The 20,542-nt window shown below is 42.1% G+C and overlaps 1 protein-coding gene across 2 annotated transcripts in view; it reads right to left on the bottom strand.

The window, feature by feature from the left end:
• SYCP2 (synaptonemal complex protein 2) overlaps positions 1–20,094 on the bottom strand; it is a 137,174-nt gene extending 117,080 nt beyond the window's left edge. For both annotated transcript variants that reach the window (XM_075901108.2, XM_075901109.2), the window contains exons 1-7: positions 19,975–20,094; positions 18,566–18,611; positions 15,001–15,141; positions 12,730–12,858; positions 10,383–10,487; positions 8,537–8,561; positions 3,810–3,895 (exon numbers count right to left, since the gene is read on the bottom strand). In XM_075901108.2, the coding sequence (XP_075757223.2) occupies positions 3,810–3,895; positions 8,537–8,561; positions 10,383–10,487; positions 12,730–12,858; positions 15,001–15,141; positions 18,566–18,589 (510 nt within the window). In that variant the 5' untranslated portion in view covers positions 18,590–18,611; positions 19,975–20,094. The remainder of the gene's footprint in view (positions 1–3,809; positions 3,896–8,536; positions 8,562–10,382; positions 10,488–12,729; positions 12,859–15,000; positions 15,142–18,565; positions 18,612–19,974) is intronic.
• Between the last annotated feature and the right edge of the window lie 448 nt (positions 20,095–20,542).

Raw genomic sequence — 20,542 nt, 5'->3', positions numbered from 1 at the left:
CAGGACCCAGCAATCTGAGGTAAACTATGCCAAAGCACAGTAGAAATGGGATAGATGGTTTGTAAAAGGGGAGAAGGATGAGAGATGGACTGGTGTTCCATCCTTGGGTGCACTTTCAAAAGTTAGGTTTATGGTCAATGGCCTGTTTGGATGAGCTGTGGCTCTGGTCAGAGGAGGACTTGTCTCCTGTTATTCCTGGCACAGTTTCTGTTGAAGTCCTTCTCATGCCCCACGAGTAGAAGCATAGGGAATATTGGGGCTTGAAGGGCTTCCCTTGTGGAGTGGGAGATGGATTCCTAGGGACTCAAAGGTCACCCTAGAATCCTTCAGACTGTGCAACTGTGAGTCCTTCTGTTCTTCAAATAGACTAGCACAATCAAAAGGGAGGTCCTGAATGGTGTTCTGGACACCTGGAGCCACAAGCTTCTGTGTATAATAGTTGCAGTAGCTTTGATCAATGTAATGGAGTCTGCAGAGTCCAGGACCACTTGGAGAGAGGTCTGGACCACTACCTTATCCTCTAGGATCACAGAAAACTCTGAATAGGAGTCCACAGGCAACAACTCCTGAAACTTTGACAAGGAGGCCCAGGAGTTTTAGTAAGAATACCAGCTGATCACTAGATGTTGGTTGAAAATGTGAAGCTAGAGCACCCCAACTGAATATACCTTGTGACCAAAGAGATACAGCTTCTTAGCCTCCTTGGTCTTTGGACTGGGGACCTGGCTGCCCTTATTGCTCCTTTATGGTTGGTGGAGTCCACACATCCCCTGTCAGAAATATTGATGTTGAAGAGGTGCTCCTACCCCTTCAGTGAGACAAAATACCAAATTTCTGCTCTTTTTGCCATTGGTAGGATAGAGGCTAGTGTCTGCCAAAAGATCTTGGCCATATATATAATAATTTTTATTGGGGCAGAGCTTTTGAGGGACAGATTGAAGCCAGTATGTCAACCAGTGGGTCGAGTCCTCAGCCTGCATATTTAAGTTGTGCGCCACCCAACAAATGAGACCCTGCTGGGGCCTTGTGTCCATCATGGATAGAGTTGTCCATGTCACTGCCTTGATGGGCAAGGAAAAGGATGATTCCTAGGGGAGGATTGATTCCTCTTGCTCTTCTGGCTCCCTACTAGCCCCCAGGGCAGTTTGGGGTGCCTCCACATCAGTCTCTCCTCTCACAAGCACAGTAGATGCAACAGCAGAACCCATTTGTGGTACTGAATACCCCAGATCTGTTTCTTTGGAAGCAACCTCTGGATCTAGAGAGACCAATATAACAAATGGAATCCCAAAGAGTACTGAGGCTATCAAAGCCACCCTTGAGCCAGGTCTGATGTTAGGCCCCCAGGGTCCAGAAGTGCCAATGCACCAGCACCTGCCACTGTGGAGGCCAGGTTATCTGTGGCACTGGCTGGGGTGAGCTACTTCTGGAGCAGTGCCAGGATCTGGAGTAATAATGACTGCATGGATGTATAAGATTCTGACTCCAATTCATAATCCAACACAAACCAGAGTGGAACAGATCCCAATACTGGGGGAGGGGGGGAGCTGTGCTGTGGTGCAACAGCCAATCATCATAGCTAGCCCCATGTCTAATGGGGTACAGTGTCATCATCTGTGCCATAACAGAAGCAACCAATGATGCCGTGATAGCAGGCACTACCATGGGTCCATGGCCATTTGTAGGCCCAGATATTGAGCTGTCATGGTGATCAGATCTCATGCCACTTCAAATGCAACTGACGTGGAGGGAAGATTCAGGTTTTCTTCCTCCAAGTCCTTTGGCAACAGAGATTCTGCCCGTACCAGACTCAACTCCCCCCTCAAGATGGTCAAAGTCACCAGCTGTAGGACTTGTATGCTAGATTTGGAGTGTCCAGATTTAGGATGCCCCAACTGGTATGTTGCGATGGCAAACAATCCATATCTTATGCAGCTCCAACAATTGTGAATTGTGCCACAGATTAGTGCTGGGCCTTGGAGTGTGTGCCAGTGCTTCTTACCAGAGTCCGTCCTTGGTGCTGAGGCATCACATACTGATGCTAGTGCACTGATGCTGCATGTGCCAGCTCCAGCACTAACTGCAGATGAAGTATTGATCCCATTACTAGCAGCTTCATGTGAGCCCCTCTCCTCCTTTGTTCTAAAGCCCCTGAAATTTTTGCACTTGTCTGCCTGATGATCCTCCCTGAGGCACCTGAAGCAGGATCATGCAGACCACGATGTCGCATTGGCTTCAGGCACTTCTCACAGGGCTTAAATCCCTGGGACCAAGGCATGACCCAGTCTGCAGAAACAAACAAGGGAGAATTTCCCAGCTATTATTCAACTAACAAACTATGGAGAAAGACAGCTAGATAGACACTAGCAGTAACCAAGGCCTAGCTGCTCCAACAACCATCGCTGGCAGTAAGAAGTGAGCAGGCAGCAGGTGAACAAGGATCTATATACCATGAAGGTGCCACTCCAGAATGCTCCACAGCTGATCCAAAGGATACTCCTAGAGGAAAGCCTTATGACAGTGGTTCCCAATCTTTTTTAAAATGGGGACCAGTAAACCTATCTATTAGCTTTTGGAGGACCAGTAACATTTTTTGCATATTCATTAAGCAAAAGATGAATATGCAAATAAATTGTTTCTGGTGCTCCCAATACCAACAGGAGAGGGCCCAGTCGACTGCCCTGGGCGGTTTCCAAACCCCAACGTATCTACTTCACCCCCGTTTGGGACCGGTAAGGTTAGAAGGTCCCTCTCAGGCCTGCCAGATGACTCAGCTCATATGGGCCCTGGAGATCGGGTGAGTAGCCCCATGTCCTCTCGTCTAGTTGAACCTACATTCATGGGTGAAACTGCGGGCCGCACTCTGCCCCGGGGAGAGTCGCTGGCCCTACCTGTCCGGCGGGTTGTTCCGCCTCCCCTCCTGGCTGCTTTATCAGCCAGCGCCAGCTCCCCCAGCTGCGTCTGGCACTGGGCATTCTGCGTTGGTGTGCACGGCATCCGGCCTTCTACCTGGGTCCTAGTGCCTGCTGGATCTAGCCCTGCTGCCTGGGAGCAGGCCTTGCAGAGCCACAGCAGCAGCGGGCTCTTTCCCAACAATTGTGTACAAAAAATTTTCTGAGGACTGGTATTTTTTTATTTTTCCTTAAGGACCGGTACTGGGCCGTGGACCACACTTTGGGAAATGCTGCCTTATGACAATCATGCACATGGCACATACACATCTAATTGGAATGGACATGAGCAAGGTCTCACAGAACAAAAATTATGTGCATTTTAATAGATACAACAAACGTGGTCAATTTGTATCCATAAAAAAGACTGGGCTTTTGAAAATTTAATCCTTATGGACAGTGTCTTTCTATAAAATGTAGTAATGTTATAATAGTTTCATAATCAAGGAATGAAATCCTGGCCCTATTAAAGTCAATGGCAAAACTCCCACTGATTTCAACAGGGATATGATTTCACCAAAGACATCTTATTTACATGAAAGCATACTATATATTACAGATACAATTTATTTTCTTTTTTTTTAAAGATATTATTTCTGGTAATTACAATATAATGTACTATTTTATGTGTTTGCATTTGATACTTATAACTACAGTATTTGTATGACAAACACCACATACTTTAACTTTACTTGTGTAAGATTAAAATTTCTGTACATTTGTAGAGGCAGCAAGATCATTAAATATTTCTACAAAGTTCTCCTTTATACAACATCCATCTAGTTACATTATTAAGGACATTCACAAACTTATGTTAAATGCCTACTAATAAATAATGTTGCTTAAATTTTATTTTACCTCTTGCTGAATATAAATATTGATTCTTACATCAGCAACAAGGGTACATATTCTCAATATAAAGCTTTCTAACGTTTGTATTTTACCTAATCAATTAAGAAAAAAAAGTTAAAAAGCAGTTTATCCATTAACTAAGATTCTGCACACTTTAGTTCTTCAACAGCTTTCACAAGTCTAGCTTTATTATATATCCAAAATGTTTATTTACAAATTAAACAATCCATATTAATACTTCCTTTCCAAAGTCATACAAGACTGCTGATATTTAGTGGATAAGCATCCTAAATTTCATATATTGCAGTTAATATGCAAAAAGAACTACTTATCTTATAAGTGAGGTTCTTGAGATGTCGTGTGTGTGGATTCAACGATAGATATGCATGTGCTCAGAATCTCTTAAACAGCAGTAGGCCATGCCTGAACAGTGCATGACCACAATCCAAAATATTTTAACTACAGAATGTAGTCCAAGGTCTTTGGAATAAGAGCTTTCACCACGTCAATACTGTTAAGATGTCCAGACTATCTTTTCCATATACAGGAATAAGTTTTTCTTGTGGAAAACTTCCTACTTTGCAGTAGGATTTGTACTGCAAGTGGTATGGAGGACCGAATAGACACATGGAGAAAATAAATACCATTGTCTCAGTCAACAGGGAAACATGAGGATTTGCGTCACTGTATCTTGTGTGATCACATACATCACTCAAGGAATCAAGGGCACTGGAAAGGTGTACATGAGATCTTGATCTCATGGTATGAGGAAAGTTCTTTTGTTCTAGGGCAAGTGTGAGCCCTAGAAAACAAGGCTGGACATTTCACATTAGGTAGAAATGACAATCAGTCTATAACTGAATTATCCCACTGGTGAAATATTGACATGTGATGGAGCTTTTCAGATACTCTTTGTAAGTGATGATGGATGTTGCAGAGCAGGTCCTTTTGACCACGGCCTCGCGCGTGTATTGCCCATTCTGCCACACAAAGGCCCCTCACAGAAAATGTAGGCCGCTGACACACTCAGAGAGCATAACTTGTAAGCGCACAATGCAGCTTTCAGTGAACAGAATTTAACCTTGTAGGCATAAAAGAACAGGGAGGTGAGCATGAAAAGATAGAGCACAGCTGCAAGATCTAAGTAAAACTCTCTTGACCATTCCTTGGAGGTAGGCATACGGAGATTAGACGCAACTGCTATGCACACTGACCATGCCCGCACCCACGGGACCATCAGGTGGGCATCATGAAAAATCCTATAGGGCAATATTGCACATTACCTCATTACCAGCCTATCAGGCCCGGCCAGGGAACAGACCCTAATAAGGTACCGGATATCGGGTTATGTTATAAAAGACCCTCGACCCCTTTGTTCAGCGAGGTTCTGAGTATTGAGGGCACGTGTCTTTTTTTGCCCAGCTGAAGGATTGATCACCCTGAGGCTGCCTCCCCACCCTTCGAGTCAAAGATAGGGGTACGCGAGTCCTGAGCATGCTCCGAGTTCTAGTGTGTCTTTAGGCTGTTATCATTGCTGGATTTGTAAGTATTGCTTAAATATATTAGTTATTGGTTTAGTTAATATTTGAATCGTGTTAATTTCACTGTGTAATTCTGTAGAGTGTAACTGAGTTCTATTAACCACTCTGTGTAAATTGTATAATATTGTGTTGTGTAGTGGTGTTGTATTTAGGCCAAGCATAAGTGTTAGAAATAGAAACCTAGGAGTTAAGTTGTAGAGGTAGATTAATGACTAACTCCACCAGCTGCCTAAAATAACCATAGAGGGCTGGCTGTGGACAGAGTTTTTATTATTATACCCTAACCCTATTTTTTTGCTTGCATGCTGCGCTGCCTTAAGCGAATTAGAGATAGTGATTTAATATAATCAAATTATAATCACAAAGTTTGTAATCAGTTAAGTGCAGTTTGGTTCAGTTTTCCCCTCCTGTAAAAGCTCTAGGCAATTGCTTGTTTTAAAATTCATTTAAAAGTCACTTGATTTTAGATAAAAGAACCATTCTGTTTAATAAAAAATCATTTGTTTCCACCATCATCCAGTAGTTTTCACTGGGTAGTCGGCTTTAACCCCTGGGGGCTCCCATCACATCACCGAACCAAGCTGCGACAATGGATTGTCTATGTAGAGAGTCTGCGAGATTGTTAACTTCTGGGAGATGAAGAGTTGTTGGGTTATCCCATGTTGTTGACATCATATTCATAATCTGATAGACTGCTGACAGAGGTGATGAGCAGAGTACTCTGCAGATGAGTTATCTGTGAGAATCTGCATTGTCAAATTTCATAGGACAGAATACCATGCAAGCTAATCTAATCACTCTTATCTCAGAACATTTATGTTCCTTGTATTTAGACGTGGCAAGATATATGTCCCAATCTGTCCCCAATATTTCTGTGATTGATATCTTTATAGAAGAAAGACCTCTCTGAAATTTCTGGGGATCAGAGAGGAGTCTTCGGTACAGCAAAGAGACTACGTGATGAAACAATCTACACTGACTCTTGAAATCTCATGGGGCAATACTTCCAACCTTAAGTAGGCTTATAACATGCTGGTAAAATCTGGCAAGCAGCATCAAGTAAAAGCTGACAGGTGACCTAAAGATCTGAGACAGTTCCATACTAGAATTGCTGGATTCAATTTGATACTGGAGAATATTGATTAAAGAGATACATCTATAGTCAGAAAAATATGACTTTGCCAACTTAAAACTGATTACAATTTCTATGCATTCTATTGCCTATGAGGTAAATGAGAGATGATGGATTGTAATTAGGTATTAGGCCCAGCTCAGTGAATGACTGAAGGACAAAATGACTGAAGAGCAACAAAAATTATTAAAGGTCTAGAAAGCATGACCTATGAGGGAAGACTGAAAGAACTGGGCTTGTTTAGTTAAAAGAGACTGAGAAGACACGATAGCGGTTTTCAAAAATCTAAAAGCGTATTATAAGGAGGAAAGAGAAAAATTGTTCTCCTTGGCCTCTGAGGATCAGACAAATAGCAATGGGCTTAAATTGCAGCAAGGGAGGTTTAGATTGGACATTAGGAAAAACTTCCTGTCAGGGTGGTAAAACACTGGAATAAACTGCCTAGGGAGGGGTATAGAATCTCCATCACTGGAGATATTTAAGAGCAGGTTAGACAGACACCTGTCAGGGATGATCTAGACTAGGCATGTCAAACTTGAAGCCTACTGAGGGCTGCACAAACGAAAATGGATAGCTTTCAGGGCCACCAAAAAAAAAGTACTACTTTTGGAAAGCTGTAATTATTTATCATTATAGATTATGTTTTAGGTATATTTTATAAAAAATTTTCAGCTCGTTTGAATATAATAATTTGATGTGTAAAATTGTTATTTGATCATATAGAATAACCTGCTCTAACCCATTCGCCCTCCCGTCCCCCAGAGCCAGGCACCCCCAGCCCTCCTGCCGTAACCCAATGCCCTCTCTCTCCCGCAGAACTAGGCACCTCAGACAGCCCCCTCGCTCTAACCCAATGCCTGGATCCCAGAGCCACCACCATGCGCTTCTCCCTCCAGGCACTGGGGCACGTGCACAGAACAGTCGGCCGCAAGCAGGCACTGGGGTGTGTGCACAGAGTGGCCGGCCGCAGCAGGTGCTGGGGCACGGCTCAGAACTAGCAAGAGCTGCATTTCTTTAAGCAAAGAGCCACATGTGGCCTGAGAGCCATGGGTTAGCCACCCCTGTTATAATCAATGTAACCAGGTGGGCTGCACTTACTTTATAAATATGTAGTTGCGGGCTGCAAAAAATTAGATTGGGCTGCATGTTTGACATGCTTAATCTAGACAGTGCTTGATCCTGCTGAGAGTGCAGGGGACTCAATGACCTCGAGGTCCCTTCCAGTTTTATGATTCTATGACATACTTCAAGGCTGCAGCAGCTCCTGATGGGATCTGGGCTTTGATCAGCAATGAAAATTTTTAAAAACGAGGGGGAAAAGAGTTGGGGTTATTTTGCCTTTTTCATTTGAATCAGAAAAAAACAAAACAAATATTTAGGCAAATTTAATTGTAAGTAGCTAGCTAGTGGTAGCAGAAAAATCTTCTAAAATATAGCAATACACACTGCTATTCCCTCTCACTGCCATGGGTGGTAAAAGGAAACAAAGACTGTTATGTTCATTCTGCTCTTCATTACCTTAGTGGGGAAACGCACAAGAACACGCCTGGCACAGGGGTGGCCCAATGGACACTTATTTAAAAGATTTTGACCTCGCCCACATAATGTGATATCCGCATGGACAAATACTTGAAAAAGAACATGCTTATTAGTTGCTACAGAAATTTTAAAAATCACATGTTTAGCAAAACACAATTCAATGTGCACATGGTTCAGTCATGACCCCACCGGAGAAATGTTTCAACACCCTCTAGGAACACTTCCTGCTAGCTTCACACTGATATCAGCAAGCGACGAGCTTTAATTTCCCCAAAACTTAAAAGCACATTTGTTTGAGCTCTTGTGTTTGTAGGTAACTCCACAAATATCTGCTTGTTTGAGGGTTTCCATAGTAGACCAAATATCCAAGATCTTCCTAAAAAAATTATTCCGAAGATCATGGATATTGACTAGATCAGATCCTTTGGCAGTAATATAAAGAAACTATTTCATTAATGATCAATCAAAGTGGATATGATTAGCAAACTAATAGTATCTTAAATACTAATTATTATACTTACCTTCACTGTTGGTATCATGTATAAGCTACAATAAAATAACAATATGGATATATATTAACGCTTTACACATTATGATTCAGAATAATTTATTTTATGTCCACAGAAAAAATATTTGGCCAGTTTTCAGATTTTACAGCTCTCTCCCACAACTAAAACATTTATTTTAATTTAGTATATATGTCATAAGAACAGAATAACCATAGTGGCTCAGACCAAAAGTCCATCTAGCCCACGATCTTGTCTTCCATCATTGACCAATGCCAGGTGCCCCAGAGGGAATGAACAGTACAGGTAATCATCAAGTTATCCATCTCCAGTCACCCATTCACAGCTTCTGACACACAGACACTAGGGACAGCATTCCTGCCCATCCTGGCTAATAGCCACTGATGGATGTTATCCTCTTTTTTGAACCCTGTTATGGTCTTGGCCTTCATGACATCCTCTAGCAAACAGTACCAGAGACTGTGTGTTGTGTAAAAAATATTTCCTTTTGTGTTTAATATACTGCCTACTAATTTCTACTGATGATCCCAAGTTGTGTTATGAGAAGTAAATAACACTCCTTTATTTATCTCCTTCATACTAGTCATATCCCCACTTAGTTGTCTTTTTTCCAAGTTGAAAAATCAGTCTTATTAATCTCTCTTCACGTAGAAGCTGTTTGATACTCCAAATTTTTGTTGCCCTTTTCTGAAATATTCCTGCTGCTGATTTCTAATCCATCCAAGTGGTCACTTCAGTAACTGCATACCCTTTTGCATGATTTCTGAATCTTTTTCAATTCTGATGTAGAATATACATATAAATAATTAAATCCCTAATGGTGCAAACTTTTATGCATATACTTAATTTTATGAACATGAGTAGTCATCGGGACTACATAAAGTTATATGCAGTGATATTGTGCCTGTGTCAGTCCTAAGATATTAGAAAGACAAAGTGAAATATTATTGAAATTGCTCTTCTTCAGGTCTGGGGAAAGGTACACATGGTCGCAGCTTAAATGTGTGCTAATTGCTTATGTTAAAGCACCTTTTTGATCTTGTATTTACTTATGACTTTCCAAGGACTCATCTAGACTACACTAAAGTGTCGAAAGGGGATATGCAAATTCCCCGGGAATTTGTATATTTTCTTCCACTCTCACTTTCAAAAGCAGAGCTTTTGAACACGAAAGTAGTCTAGACATGGTTTTTTTTTTTCAGTAAACCCCACTCCCCTTTTTTGGAAAAGCCACATTTCCTTAAAAAAAAAAAAAAGGTTTAAGTGGCTTTTCGAAAGAGGGGAGAGGGTTGCTGGAAAAAAAGCATCTAGACTACTTTCACTTTCGAAAGCTCTGCTTTTGACACTTTAGCGTAGTCTAGATGAGCCCTAAGTTCCTTTCCCAGACCTGAGGAAGAGAGATCTGTGTAGCTGGAAAGCTTGTCTCTCTCACCAACAAAAGTTGGCCCAATATTCCTTCACTCACCTTGTGTCTCTGCATAAATGTAAGCATAAGTAAAATTGTTGCATGATCAGGGTTTCAGAGGTTTAACATGCACTGCTACTACCTTTTGGATAAAATACTAAGATAAGGTGGGAAATTTTGTACACTAAACGTGGTCAAGTGTTTTATTACTAGGTAGTATTTCCTATACAGACCAAGTAATGAAATAAAGTATAGTTCGTTTGTTTTTTACAAAATGAGCTTGTACTCTATTTTTGTAAAAAACCAAATGTGTACAACAGTAGCTGAAAAATTAAGTAGGAAAAGAATGCCTGACGATGTCTTTTGCTGTTAAATCACTTTCTTTTACAAATACATGCTTAATATTTTATAAAACTGTTTATGAAATATTTTTACCATCAAAACATCGAAGAAATCTTCAATTAAATTTGTAAGTGCTTCGTTTTTTTCATTTCCTCTAAATATCAGAATTTCTCTTGCCTTTTCAAACCAGCTAACCATGTAAAAGAGAGAAACATTACTTTTATTATAATAACGAGAAAGAAAAATCAACATTTTGAATTATACATTACCAGATTTTATTTAAACAAGTGTCGAGATATCTGAGATTAGAACTGGGGTGGACAAATACTGGACCATAAGCTAGATCCAATCCGCCAGGGCTAGCCCTGGCAAACCCCCATCTCACCATATTTACTTGTTCCTCTGCAGGTACAGGAGATTACAGTTCCCATTGGATGCAGATAACCATTACTGGTGAACAGGAGCTGTGACCTCCCTGTACCTGCAGAGGTGTGGTTAGATACAGTGGCAGCGCCCACTAGCGGCTAACCTTGATGAACCACTACCATTGCATTACCCACCCTGGATCAGAACTACAATGTGTAATTTTGCACAGATACTTAAGAAAATATAGCTGGTTTCTGCCCATTAAAATAACTTCTGTACTGCCTACTTTACTGCATGATTTGTACTTATACAGTAAACTTTCGATAATCCGGCACCTTTAGGACCCAGGGGGTGCCAGATTATCAAATATGCCGGACTATCGGAAGGGGGGGGTTATGAAGGGGGTGAGGTGGGGTGGGATGCCATCCCAGACTCCTCATAGCCCCCCCCCCCTTCCGATAGTCCGGCTCTGCCCCTGGCTTCCCCGATTCAGCTGCGGGTCAGTTTCAGCAGCAGCTGAATCGGGGAAGCCGGGCACAGAGCAGCTCCAATGGTCCGGCTGCCCGGAGCACTTCCGGATTCCTGATGGTGCCAGACCATCAGGAATGCTGGACATTGGATGCCGGACCAATGGAGTTTTACTGTAATAAGCATATGATCAGTTTTGTGACTGCTGCTGTTTACACAAAAAGTGGGAGAGAATATAAGGTTGGCTGAAAATGTATCTATTGATATAGAGTCATACCATTATCACTCATCTTGTAATTTTCCTCTTTTCTGAAAGCAACTGAAAAACAAGCTGGCAACAAAGATTTTCTAAGACTACAACCATTAATTCTATTCAGTGAAGCAGATACTGAATGTAAGTTGGAAGTGGTCCATATAATATAGTATGAATATACAGCTTTAAGCCATAGATGGGTGCACACATTGTGCAGGTTGATTTGGTAGTAATTAACAGAAATTTTATTTTAATCCCTTAAAGGTACAAGATCTGCAGCTCCTACTGCTTCGTCTAATGCAAAATGTATTACCATGTTGAACCCAGAAATTCCAGCTTTTACCACTAACGCAGTTTCTTAAAAGGTGTTATAAGGAGGAGGGAGACAAATTATTCTTAACCTCTGAGGATAGGACAAGAAGCAATGGTCTAACTTGCAGCAAGGGAGGTTTAGAATGGACATTAGAAAAATCCTGTCAGGGTGGTTAGGTACTGTAATAAATTGCCTAAGGTGGTTGTAGAGTCTCCATCACCGGCGATTTTAAGAGCAGATTAGACAAACACCTGTCAGAGGTGGTCTGGATCAGGGACGGGCAGATACCAGATTGCAAACCAGATCCAGTTCCCCAGGGTTAGCCCCTGTAGGCTGCCACAACTATATGTTCCTGTGCCCCTGCAAGTACGAGCAATCACAGCTCCCTTTAGCCGAGAATTGCTGTTCCTGGCCAATGGAAGCTGCGGGGAGTGGCACGGACCAGGATGCTGTTTCTCGCAGCTCCAATTGGCCGGGGAATGGCATCTGTAGCCAATGGGAGCTGCAAGTGCCCATACTTGTGGAGTTATAAGGAAATATAGAGGTGGCAGCCTGATGAACCGCCTCCATTTTATTATCCACCCCTGGTCTAGATGGTGCTTGGTCCTACTATGATGGGAATGGACATGATGCCCTCACATGGTTCCTTCCAGTTCTATGATTCTATCTTATGAAAACTTAAACCAAAAGTTGTTTTTTTTTGTTCGTTTCTTTTTTTAAAAAAAATATATAGGGTTCTTAATTTAGCTAGGACCAAACTCACATGAAATGTCAATCATTATTGTTATTACAGTAATTATTAGTATATTTAACTGTCACATCTTACATTATTTACAAAGACTTCACTGCTGCATCAGCATCATTTACAAAATATAATTTACTGTATAATATCTAGAATTGATAAATCAGTTATTCTGGTCTTTTAATTATTTATTAACAAAATTTCTGACAATCTTGACAAAATATTTGCTTATTAAACAACCCACAACATTACATATGCTTTATTACTAATGCAATGTGTATGCTTTTGTTATACTTATCTTTTCAACGAGACCATATTTTATCATTGCTGGAAGACCATCTCCACCTGGTATGATGATATTTTTACCATATTTATGAAGACAATTTAGCAAAGTTGAAACATTATTGACTTCCTGTTTGTCAAGTTCCTAAAATTGTAATACCAAAAGGAACTTCAGTGTATAGTATAAATCAATCTTTACTTCATTTACAAAAACAAATGTTTTTGTGTTCTCATAAACTGTTATATTTGGATAATATTTCTCTTTCAAGCAGCTGGAGGAGAGAAAAAATTGACGTTAAATGTTGGGCCGCTGCTCCTAAATGATTCAGTAGTAATCTATTACTTACTACTTTTTACCACTGGAGGTCATTAGAGATCTAATTCAGTGATATAGAAAATAAAACAAAATAATATCTAAGGGTAAACTACATATTTTCAAACAGTATGTTGAGGTTTGTTCTTGAATAATTAGAAGTCACTAATATTAATTTCTGCATATATTAAAAAGTTTAGAGATTTTTCTTCCTGGGAACAGAATCGCCTCACCTCAGGCACATGCACACAAAAACTAAAAATGAACAAGAAAAACCTTCACAAAGGTTCATTTGTTTGAAACACAATAATTGTTAAAACCCTTTAAGACATTTTAATAAGTCTGTTTTTCCTATAATTAGATTCCTGACGTTCTTCTAAATACCCTGAAATTCAATCAAAAGAAGTAGCATTATAATCACATTTTATGTTTAAATTTGTAAAATATGTAACACATTAAAATGAATTTTTTTTTCAAATTAGTGTTTCTAACACAGGACTAATAACTTTATATGAGGAATATTGACACTAATGTGATGCATACAAGTCAGCACTGCAATGCCATGGTAAACTCCTCTGAATGTAACACTATTTCTAAATAGAATGTAATATTAAAAGATGTGCTATAGAATTTATTTAGGGCTTTACAATTGCCAAGAAGCAGGCCATCATTATAGAAGAAACATAATATAACATAGCATGATCAATTCAAATTTCCAAAAGTAATACTCTGGTCATAAGGAAAGGTCTTTTTGAAGAAAAAATACTAATAGCACACAACAGTTTTTTGGGGGGGCGGGGCTAGGTTGCTGGATATACATAAACATAGCATTGTAGTTAAAAAACCTGCTACATTCTTATAGCACTACAGATCATATGGACAATTGTGAAATTTCTTCTCAATGGCTTTGACAAATATTTTATATAAATTATCTGAAAGGTTAATTAGTAGCTTTAGATGCAGTAGACTTCTTCTCTTGTAATTAATTGGTGTTAAATTGTGGCATTAAGCCAGTAACATGTTGGGGATGGTGTAGAATTATACAGTCCTTGAGTGAGATCAGGGAAATGCAATACCTTCTTGAGTTCGAGGAGGGCAGACACTGCAACATTTTTGAGGGTGAACTATGTGTTCCTTTCTGCACCACACTGTGCCCCAACATCCTCTCAGCCATCTCAGTATACTAGAGGCTGGATCCAAGAGAAGCACTAGCACTACCAATAAATGTGCAAGAGTTCTCATTGTGCTTGACCTCTACATAGCAATTATGATGGAGGAGGCACTCTCAATATCCTCTCTCTACACAAGCACACTAAGTTTTGGATGCAAAAGACTGCTCAGTCCAGCATTTAAGTGGCTTACTTAAGAGGCCAATTTTTTAAAAGAACTAACCATAAAATAGCTCCCATTTAGACACCTGAATAACTGGGCAGATTATTTAAAAATACTTCACACCAAGCTGTTCCCATTGTTGAATAAGTATATTCTGGGTGCCAAGCTCTTTTGGAATCTGGTTCTACCTCTAATGTCAAAGAGCTCTGAAAATCTGCCAATAGTCTTTTGTTTGTACTTTGAAAGGAACTGAAATGGGGATGAGAATGATCTCTGTGGCAGCTTGGGGTTCACAAAGAGCATAGGAATGTGACCTTAAATGAGTTGCGGTGGTGGAAGAATATTAATAGGTAAGTGTCACTTTTCTATCTATCAAATGTGAAAAACGGTAAGGCACCTAAGATCAATGTATCGAAATAACAGAAATTTGAGCAGTAGATAACAGTAGCTAAGAATAAATATTTCATTTTATGAAGGAAATTTTAATTTAAGAATGCTATCAAACCCTGAGTTTTGAGGTCTTTTTTATTTTTTAGCTCACCAGTGAACTGCTGATATAATCCAGAATATCCCACACAAATGTTTTTTCTGCAATACTCCACAATAATAGCCTAGAACTTTTTGAAATAAAAAGCAAATTACCCGGCATATAAGTTTGTCAAATTTGTTGAAAAACTGTTTGCTGCACTTATGAGAGATATTGTCAGAGTCTTCTGTTTGCACAAATTGTTCTAAAAGCTGGAAGTTATTTTTTCTTGTGGCATCATCTATGCATTTTTCCAGCTGACAAAGAAAACAAAAAATAACGACATCACTATATGTTGAGATTTTATATTACATTAACCAGCTTTGATTAAAAAACCAATACATTCCTTTTCAGGATTCTTAGTTAACAATGTGGTGCTTTTCCATATCAATATGACAATAATGAAACATGCCAAAGGACATTAAAGAACACTTTTGCAAAATCACATGCAGAAGTGAAGAGAAAACGACAACAGTTGATAGACGCTGGTCTTTGCCACTTATTATTAGACTAGCATCCAATACAAATCAAGTAAAAACTATTTTTTTTTAAATATGCAAGGGCCGATCCCGCTCCCATTGAAGTCAATGCTGGCAAACGTCCACTGATTTCCATTGCAGAAGACTAGGCCCCATCTTGTCCTTGAAAATGTAATCTAAAACTAAAACTGTTAATCATAATAACTGAACTTCAATGTATTGGTGTTAAAGTGCTACCATGCTAAAAATCTACCTCTCAGCATTATGCCATAGAACTAAATATTCAGTATTATTAATATCAAATATAGGGCCCAATACTGCTATCACCAGAACACATGAGCAATTTTACACATGTGAGTAATCTCACTGAGTTCTACTATGCCACTGTTTAAAAGAAAAGCTGAACATGTAAACAAAAATGCATTTTTCCTAGTACAGGTTGAAACTCTTAACCGAGATTCTCTAGTCTGGCAAGATCCATGGTCCGGCATGGATGCTGCAGGACCAGAGAGATCCAGTGGAGAGCCAGTAAAGATCCCTGGGGAGCTGGCAGGGCAGTGAGCTGCCGAAAGGGAGATGACCACAAGGTCACCAAGTGCGTGGCAGTGAGGAAACCCAATGGGATTGGGAGCCCTGGTGCACAGCACACATGCATCTACCCAGGGATCCCCAAAGCACAGTGCACGAAGCTGCCTGAAGCCCTAGCGCCGGGCTGCCCAGTAGAGCCATGGCAGCAATGGCTGCTCAGAGGATCAGCAGTGCAATGGGACCAACAGTAGGTGGGGAGCCAGCTGGGAGGCCAGCAGCCAGGCCAGGGTATAGCGCTGTTAAATTTAGATTAATCAACTAACCAAATAGTCGATGGAATTTCCATCAACTACTCAATTAGTCGATAAGGGTGCCTCTGCCTTTGAAGTGTAGCAAGAGCCGGCGAGGCTCTTGCTACATTTCAAAGGCAGAAGCACCTCGGGGTGCACAGGGTGAGAGGGGGACTCAAGCACTCTCCTGCTGGCCCCGTGCTCCCTGTGGCACTTTGCTTTTGAAATTTTGCTTGCTACATTTCAAAAGTGGAAGCGCCACCAGTTCTCTGCTGCGCCTCTGGCCTCCCCTACAGAGACAGTGCTTGGGGGGAGGGGGGAGAACAGCTTTTAAGCTGACTTCCCTCCTCCCCCGGATCAGCACAGGCTCCTGCTCTCCCCCACTTGATGCCTCTTTCTGATAGAGGCAGTGGAGCCGATAAGCATGTGCTTGTCAGACAGTCGACTAGTCGATTACAACCCTACTGGGGGGGAGAGACTAGTGGCAGGGGTCCAAAAATTACCTCCCCTGGTCTGGCAAAATCCCTCATCCAGGACCAGTCAGGTCCCCAGAGTGCTAGACCAGGAAGGGCCAACCTGTATTCCAAAAGTACATAAAATTTACTTCACTACTCAGATGACTAAAATACTTAAGTATTAGGGATGTAAATGTTTAATCAATGAACTGCTCCTCAGCCAGAACAAGTGTGTGTCTGTCTCCACCCTTCCAGAAGCCTTATTTATACAGTCTCAGGTGGGCCCTAATTGGCTCATACTGGCCATAGCAGCTAGCTCCACAGCTCTCCCAGAGCTGGGTTTTAACCATTAAAGGGCCACACTTCTGTGCTTTCCCACCCACAGACCCTGACTGGTCTGGGGATGGGGGAGCATGCAAAGACTGCCCCACAGAAAGAACCACCAACTGTTCTGCAGAGCAGACACTCCATCATATTCAGGAAACCTCTCTAACCCACCTTGTCTCTTTTTAAAACATTGACATTACAGCATCTTATACATTTCGAAATGTATACCTGTCTTTTAAAAAAAAAAACAATTTTTTTAAAGAAATATATCTTAATTCTATGGTATTTTCTTAATTTTCCAGTTTACGACATGGGTGGTCAGTGCAGCTGCGGGAGGCATGATCACAGCCCCACCTACAGCCCAGTCCCCCTACTGAAGTTCTGCCCCCACCACAGGGAGAGGAGAAAGCAGAGCAGCACATGCATGCCCTAGCTACTCCAAAGCACCAGGGAGGGAGGCGGCCACGTGGCTCCAGCCTCCATGGCCCCCGGAGCATCCAGAAGAAAGGAGACTGCGCAGCCCAAACTTCCTCAGCCCCTAGAGCGCAAGAGAGAGAGGAGGCTACACGGCCAATGCCTCCCCAGCTCCCAGAGCACTGGGGAGGAAGGAGGCTGCATGGCCCAGGCCTCCCCAGCCCCTGGGAAGGGAGGAGGCTGCGTGGCCTAAGTCTCCCTGGCCCTGGAGCACTAGGGAGGGAGGAGGCTGTATAGCCCGAGTCTCCCCTTCTCCTGTGGGAAGGGAGGAGGCCACACAGTTCCAGCCTCCCCAGCCATAGAGCACAGGGAAGGCAGGCACTAGGAGGCATGAACACTCCACCCCCAGAACGCTTACAGCAGGCGTTCTGGGGGCAAGGTAGGGCCATGCCTGGAAGTTTGGAAAGGCCAGGGTACCTGACACCCATGAGTTTACCTAATTAAAGGCCTGCAAATCCATGGATATCTATTTTACAGCCACAAATATCCACATCTGCAGATGATTTTTGCAGATCATGGATGAATACTGATCCAAATTTTATATCTAAGGCCCTGCAAATCTGCAGATATCCAGTTTATATCCATGGATCATTGTCGCAGATCATGAATCAGATATGGATATAAATATTGCATCCATGCATGGTCCTACTAGGAATACCAGTTAGTAGCTTTTAATAATAAAGTTATGAAATACGAGACAAATTACACAATATTTGAGTGAACATATGAATTGTACAAAGAAGACTGTCTGAAAAGGAACAAGAACCATGTATAGTGATGCAAGCTTTCTTCAACACCTCAGCTGTATACAAATACATGATTTTCTTACATTCTTCAATTCTCCAGTTTTTTCTTATTTTGTCACATTTTAAGATACTTGGGGAAAGGAACTAGAGTTCCTGACTTAGTATTCCTATATTTTTCTACATCAATAAGCAATCAATAGTGGAAAATTGTTAAGTAATAAAGCTGCATCAAAATATTAAAAATTTGGGAAATGTGGGGGTTAATCAGAGTTACATATTTAAATCTTTACTTGCAACTAGGAACTAGAAAAATGTAGTAAATTAATTTAAACCAATGACTAATAAATAATAAACACAATTTTCCAACATTACAAATACATACCTGCACCTCACGTCTAGCTGGCATTTTGGCAACTTCATAGAATCAGCTGTACAACAAAAGGAACAAAATATCACAGTAATTTGCAAATGATTAAAATTGATTTTCCAGTACAATTCACAATTAATTTGACAAGCATAGTTTAACTTTTAGTCAATAAGAAAATACATCAGCATTTCTAAAAAAAATGTGATGTCAAAGAGACCAACCAAGTGCCCAGTGAAGTCAGTAGCAAAAATCCTTTTGATGTCAATGGGCATAAAATCAAGTCATAACACAGCACCTAAAGCCTAGATTATTTTTAGCATTCAAACAATTCTTTGAATTATTTAATGAATTTTCTACTAGTTGCAACAGTTCAGGTTTTTTTAAATAGCTCACATTCAGTAAGAGGTCTTTATGAGCATGCAATTATGTGCTTGTGGAAAAGTCAACCTATTTGACACCAGAATGGGTCAGCCTAAGCAAGCAAAAAAGACCTGCCCCCTAGGTAGCATAGGGGTCACTAGCTCAAATACCAGTAGGTACGAGGAGACACTGAGCAGAGAACTTCACACAATGTGTTAGACTCCAAGGAATGTTTTAGCCTTCCACTTTTTTTTGCACCAGAACAGCACAAATAAAATCTTCCCTGACTAGGGCTATAAAAGCCAATTTAATTGATTACCTGGTTAAATGAGATGTTTAATCAGTTAACTGAGTAAAGGGGAAGCAGATGATTCCTGCCTGCCATGATTAGGCTGCACCGGGCCCCCAGCCAGAGGCAGTGGCTGCTCCAACCACAGCAAGTGGGGAGCTGCTTTAGCCCCCACTGGTTAACTGAAATTGATAAGCGTCACCCGTTTAGGGTTAAGCTTTCATGTCCCTACTGCTAACATGCCTCTAACATACCCTCTCCAAGGAGTCACACTCCTTCAGCAGGGGATACGGTCTCCAACCACTGAGGTATGGTTTTGAAGCAAAGGCGCAACACTGCATTAAAACAACCTATTCACCGAATCCTTCCGCTCTCTGCTGAGACTGTCAGAAATGGTGACAATTGGAGCAGAGCCACAACAAATTTATTTTGCACAGGAGCCACCTTCTGTGTTACCACAGTGAGCCCACGGCTCCACACGAGCTAGAGGAGAGGTGGGCGAGCTCAAATTCTCATGGCTCATGACAGACGTTTGATTGCTGCTGAGGCCTATGGATTCTCAAAGGAATCCCCACATTGCTCCTCAGGCTTAGCTACTGAAAGGGCCCCCTGCCTGCGGTCGCTGAGGGGCTACATATATTCCCTGGGAACACCTTCTCCCCCGCCCCATTCTCTGAAGTGAGAGATCCGATTCCTAGCCCATGGCCCACGCCTTGACTTTGAGCGACCTGCCCCTATCCGTCCAGTGACTGAGGTAAGTCTGCCCCTCGATTACCTGGCCAGTCCCCACCGTCAGGGAGGCCGTGAAGGGACGACGACAGACACCGCACCCCCCGGGGGCTCTTATGGGCTGACAGAACCGTCGCCACCACAGCAAAAAGGGCGCCAGATCCCCTCAGCCAATCACCTTCGCCAGCTGAGAGGACGGGCTCCTTCGCCAATCGCCCGCCGCGCTGCGTCCCGGCAGCCAATCACCTTCGACGTTGCGACGGGAGGGGCGGAGATGATTCTGCCACTCGCTGCGGGGTCGCGAGCCAATCTTCTGCGGTCCCCGTTGGGCGCCGCGGGGACGGAAACCTGCCTCAGAGCCCGAGCTACCCGCGTTCCCCTGACTCCAGCCTGCCCTGGCCCCTGCCCCCGAGACTCCTCTCCATCACCCCAGTGCTGCCCCTCAGGGTCTCTTTCCGCCTTCGCAGGCTCCTTTCCATGAGCCCCGCACGCTGCGGGTCCTAAGGCGCTCGCTGGCAGCAGCTGGGAGGGGTCTGTTTTGGTCCATCCATCGGGCACTCCCCGCGCCGCCTTCGAGACACTGCTCTGGCCACATGACCAGCAGAGACCCAGGA

This window comes from Pelodiscus sinensis, chromosome 17 (assembly GCF_052426305.1).
Source record: "Pelodiscus sinensis isolate ZL-2025 chromosome 17, ASM5242630v1, whole genome shotgun sequence".
NCBI classification, from domain to species: Eukaryota; Metazoa; Chordata; order Testudines; family Trionychidae; genus Pelodiscus; species Pelodiscus sinensis.
Note: the sequence above shows the minus strand (reverse complement) of the source record. Positions and strands in the feature narration are given on the sequence as shown.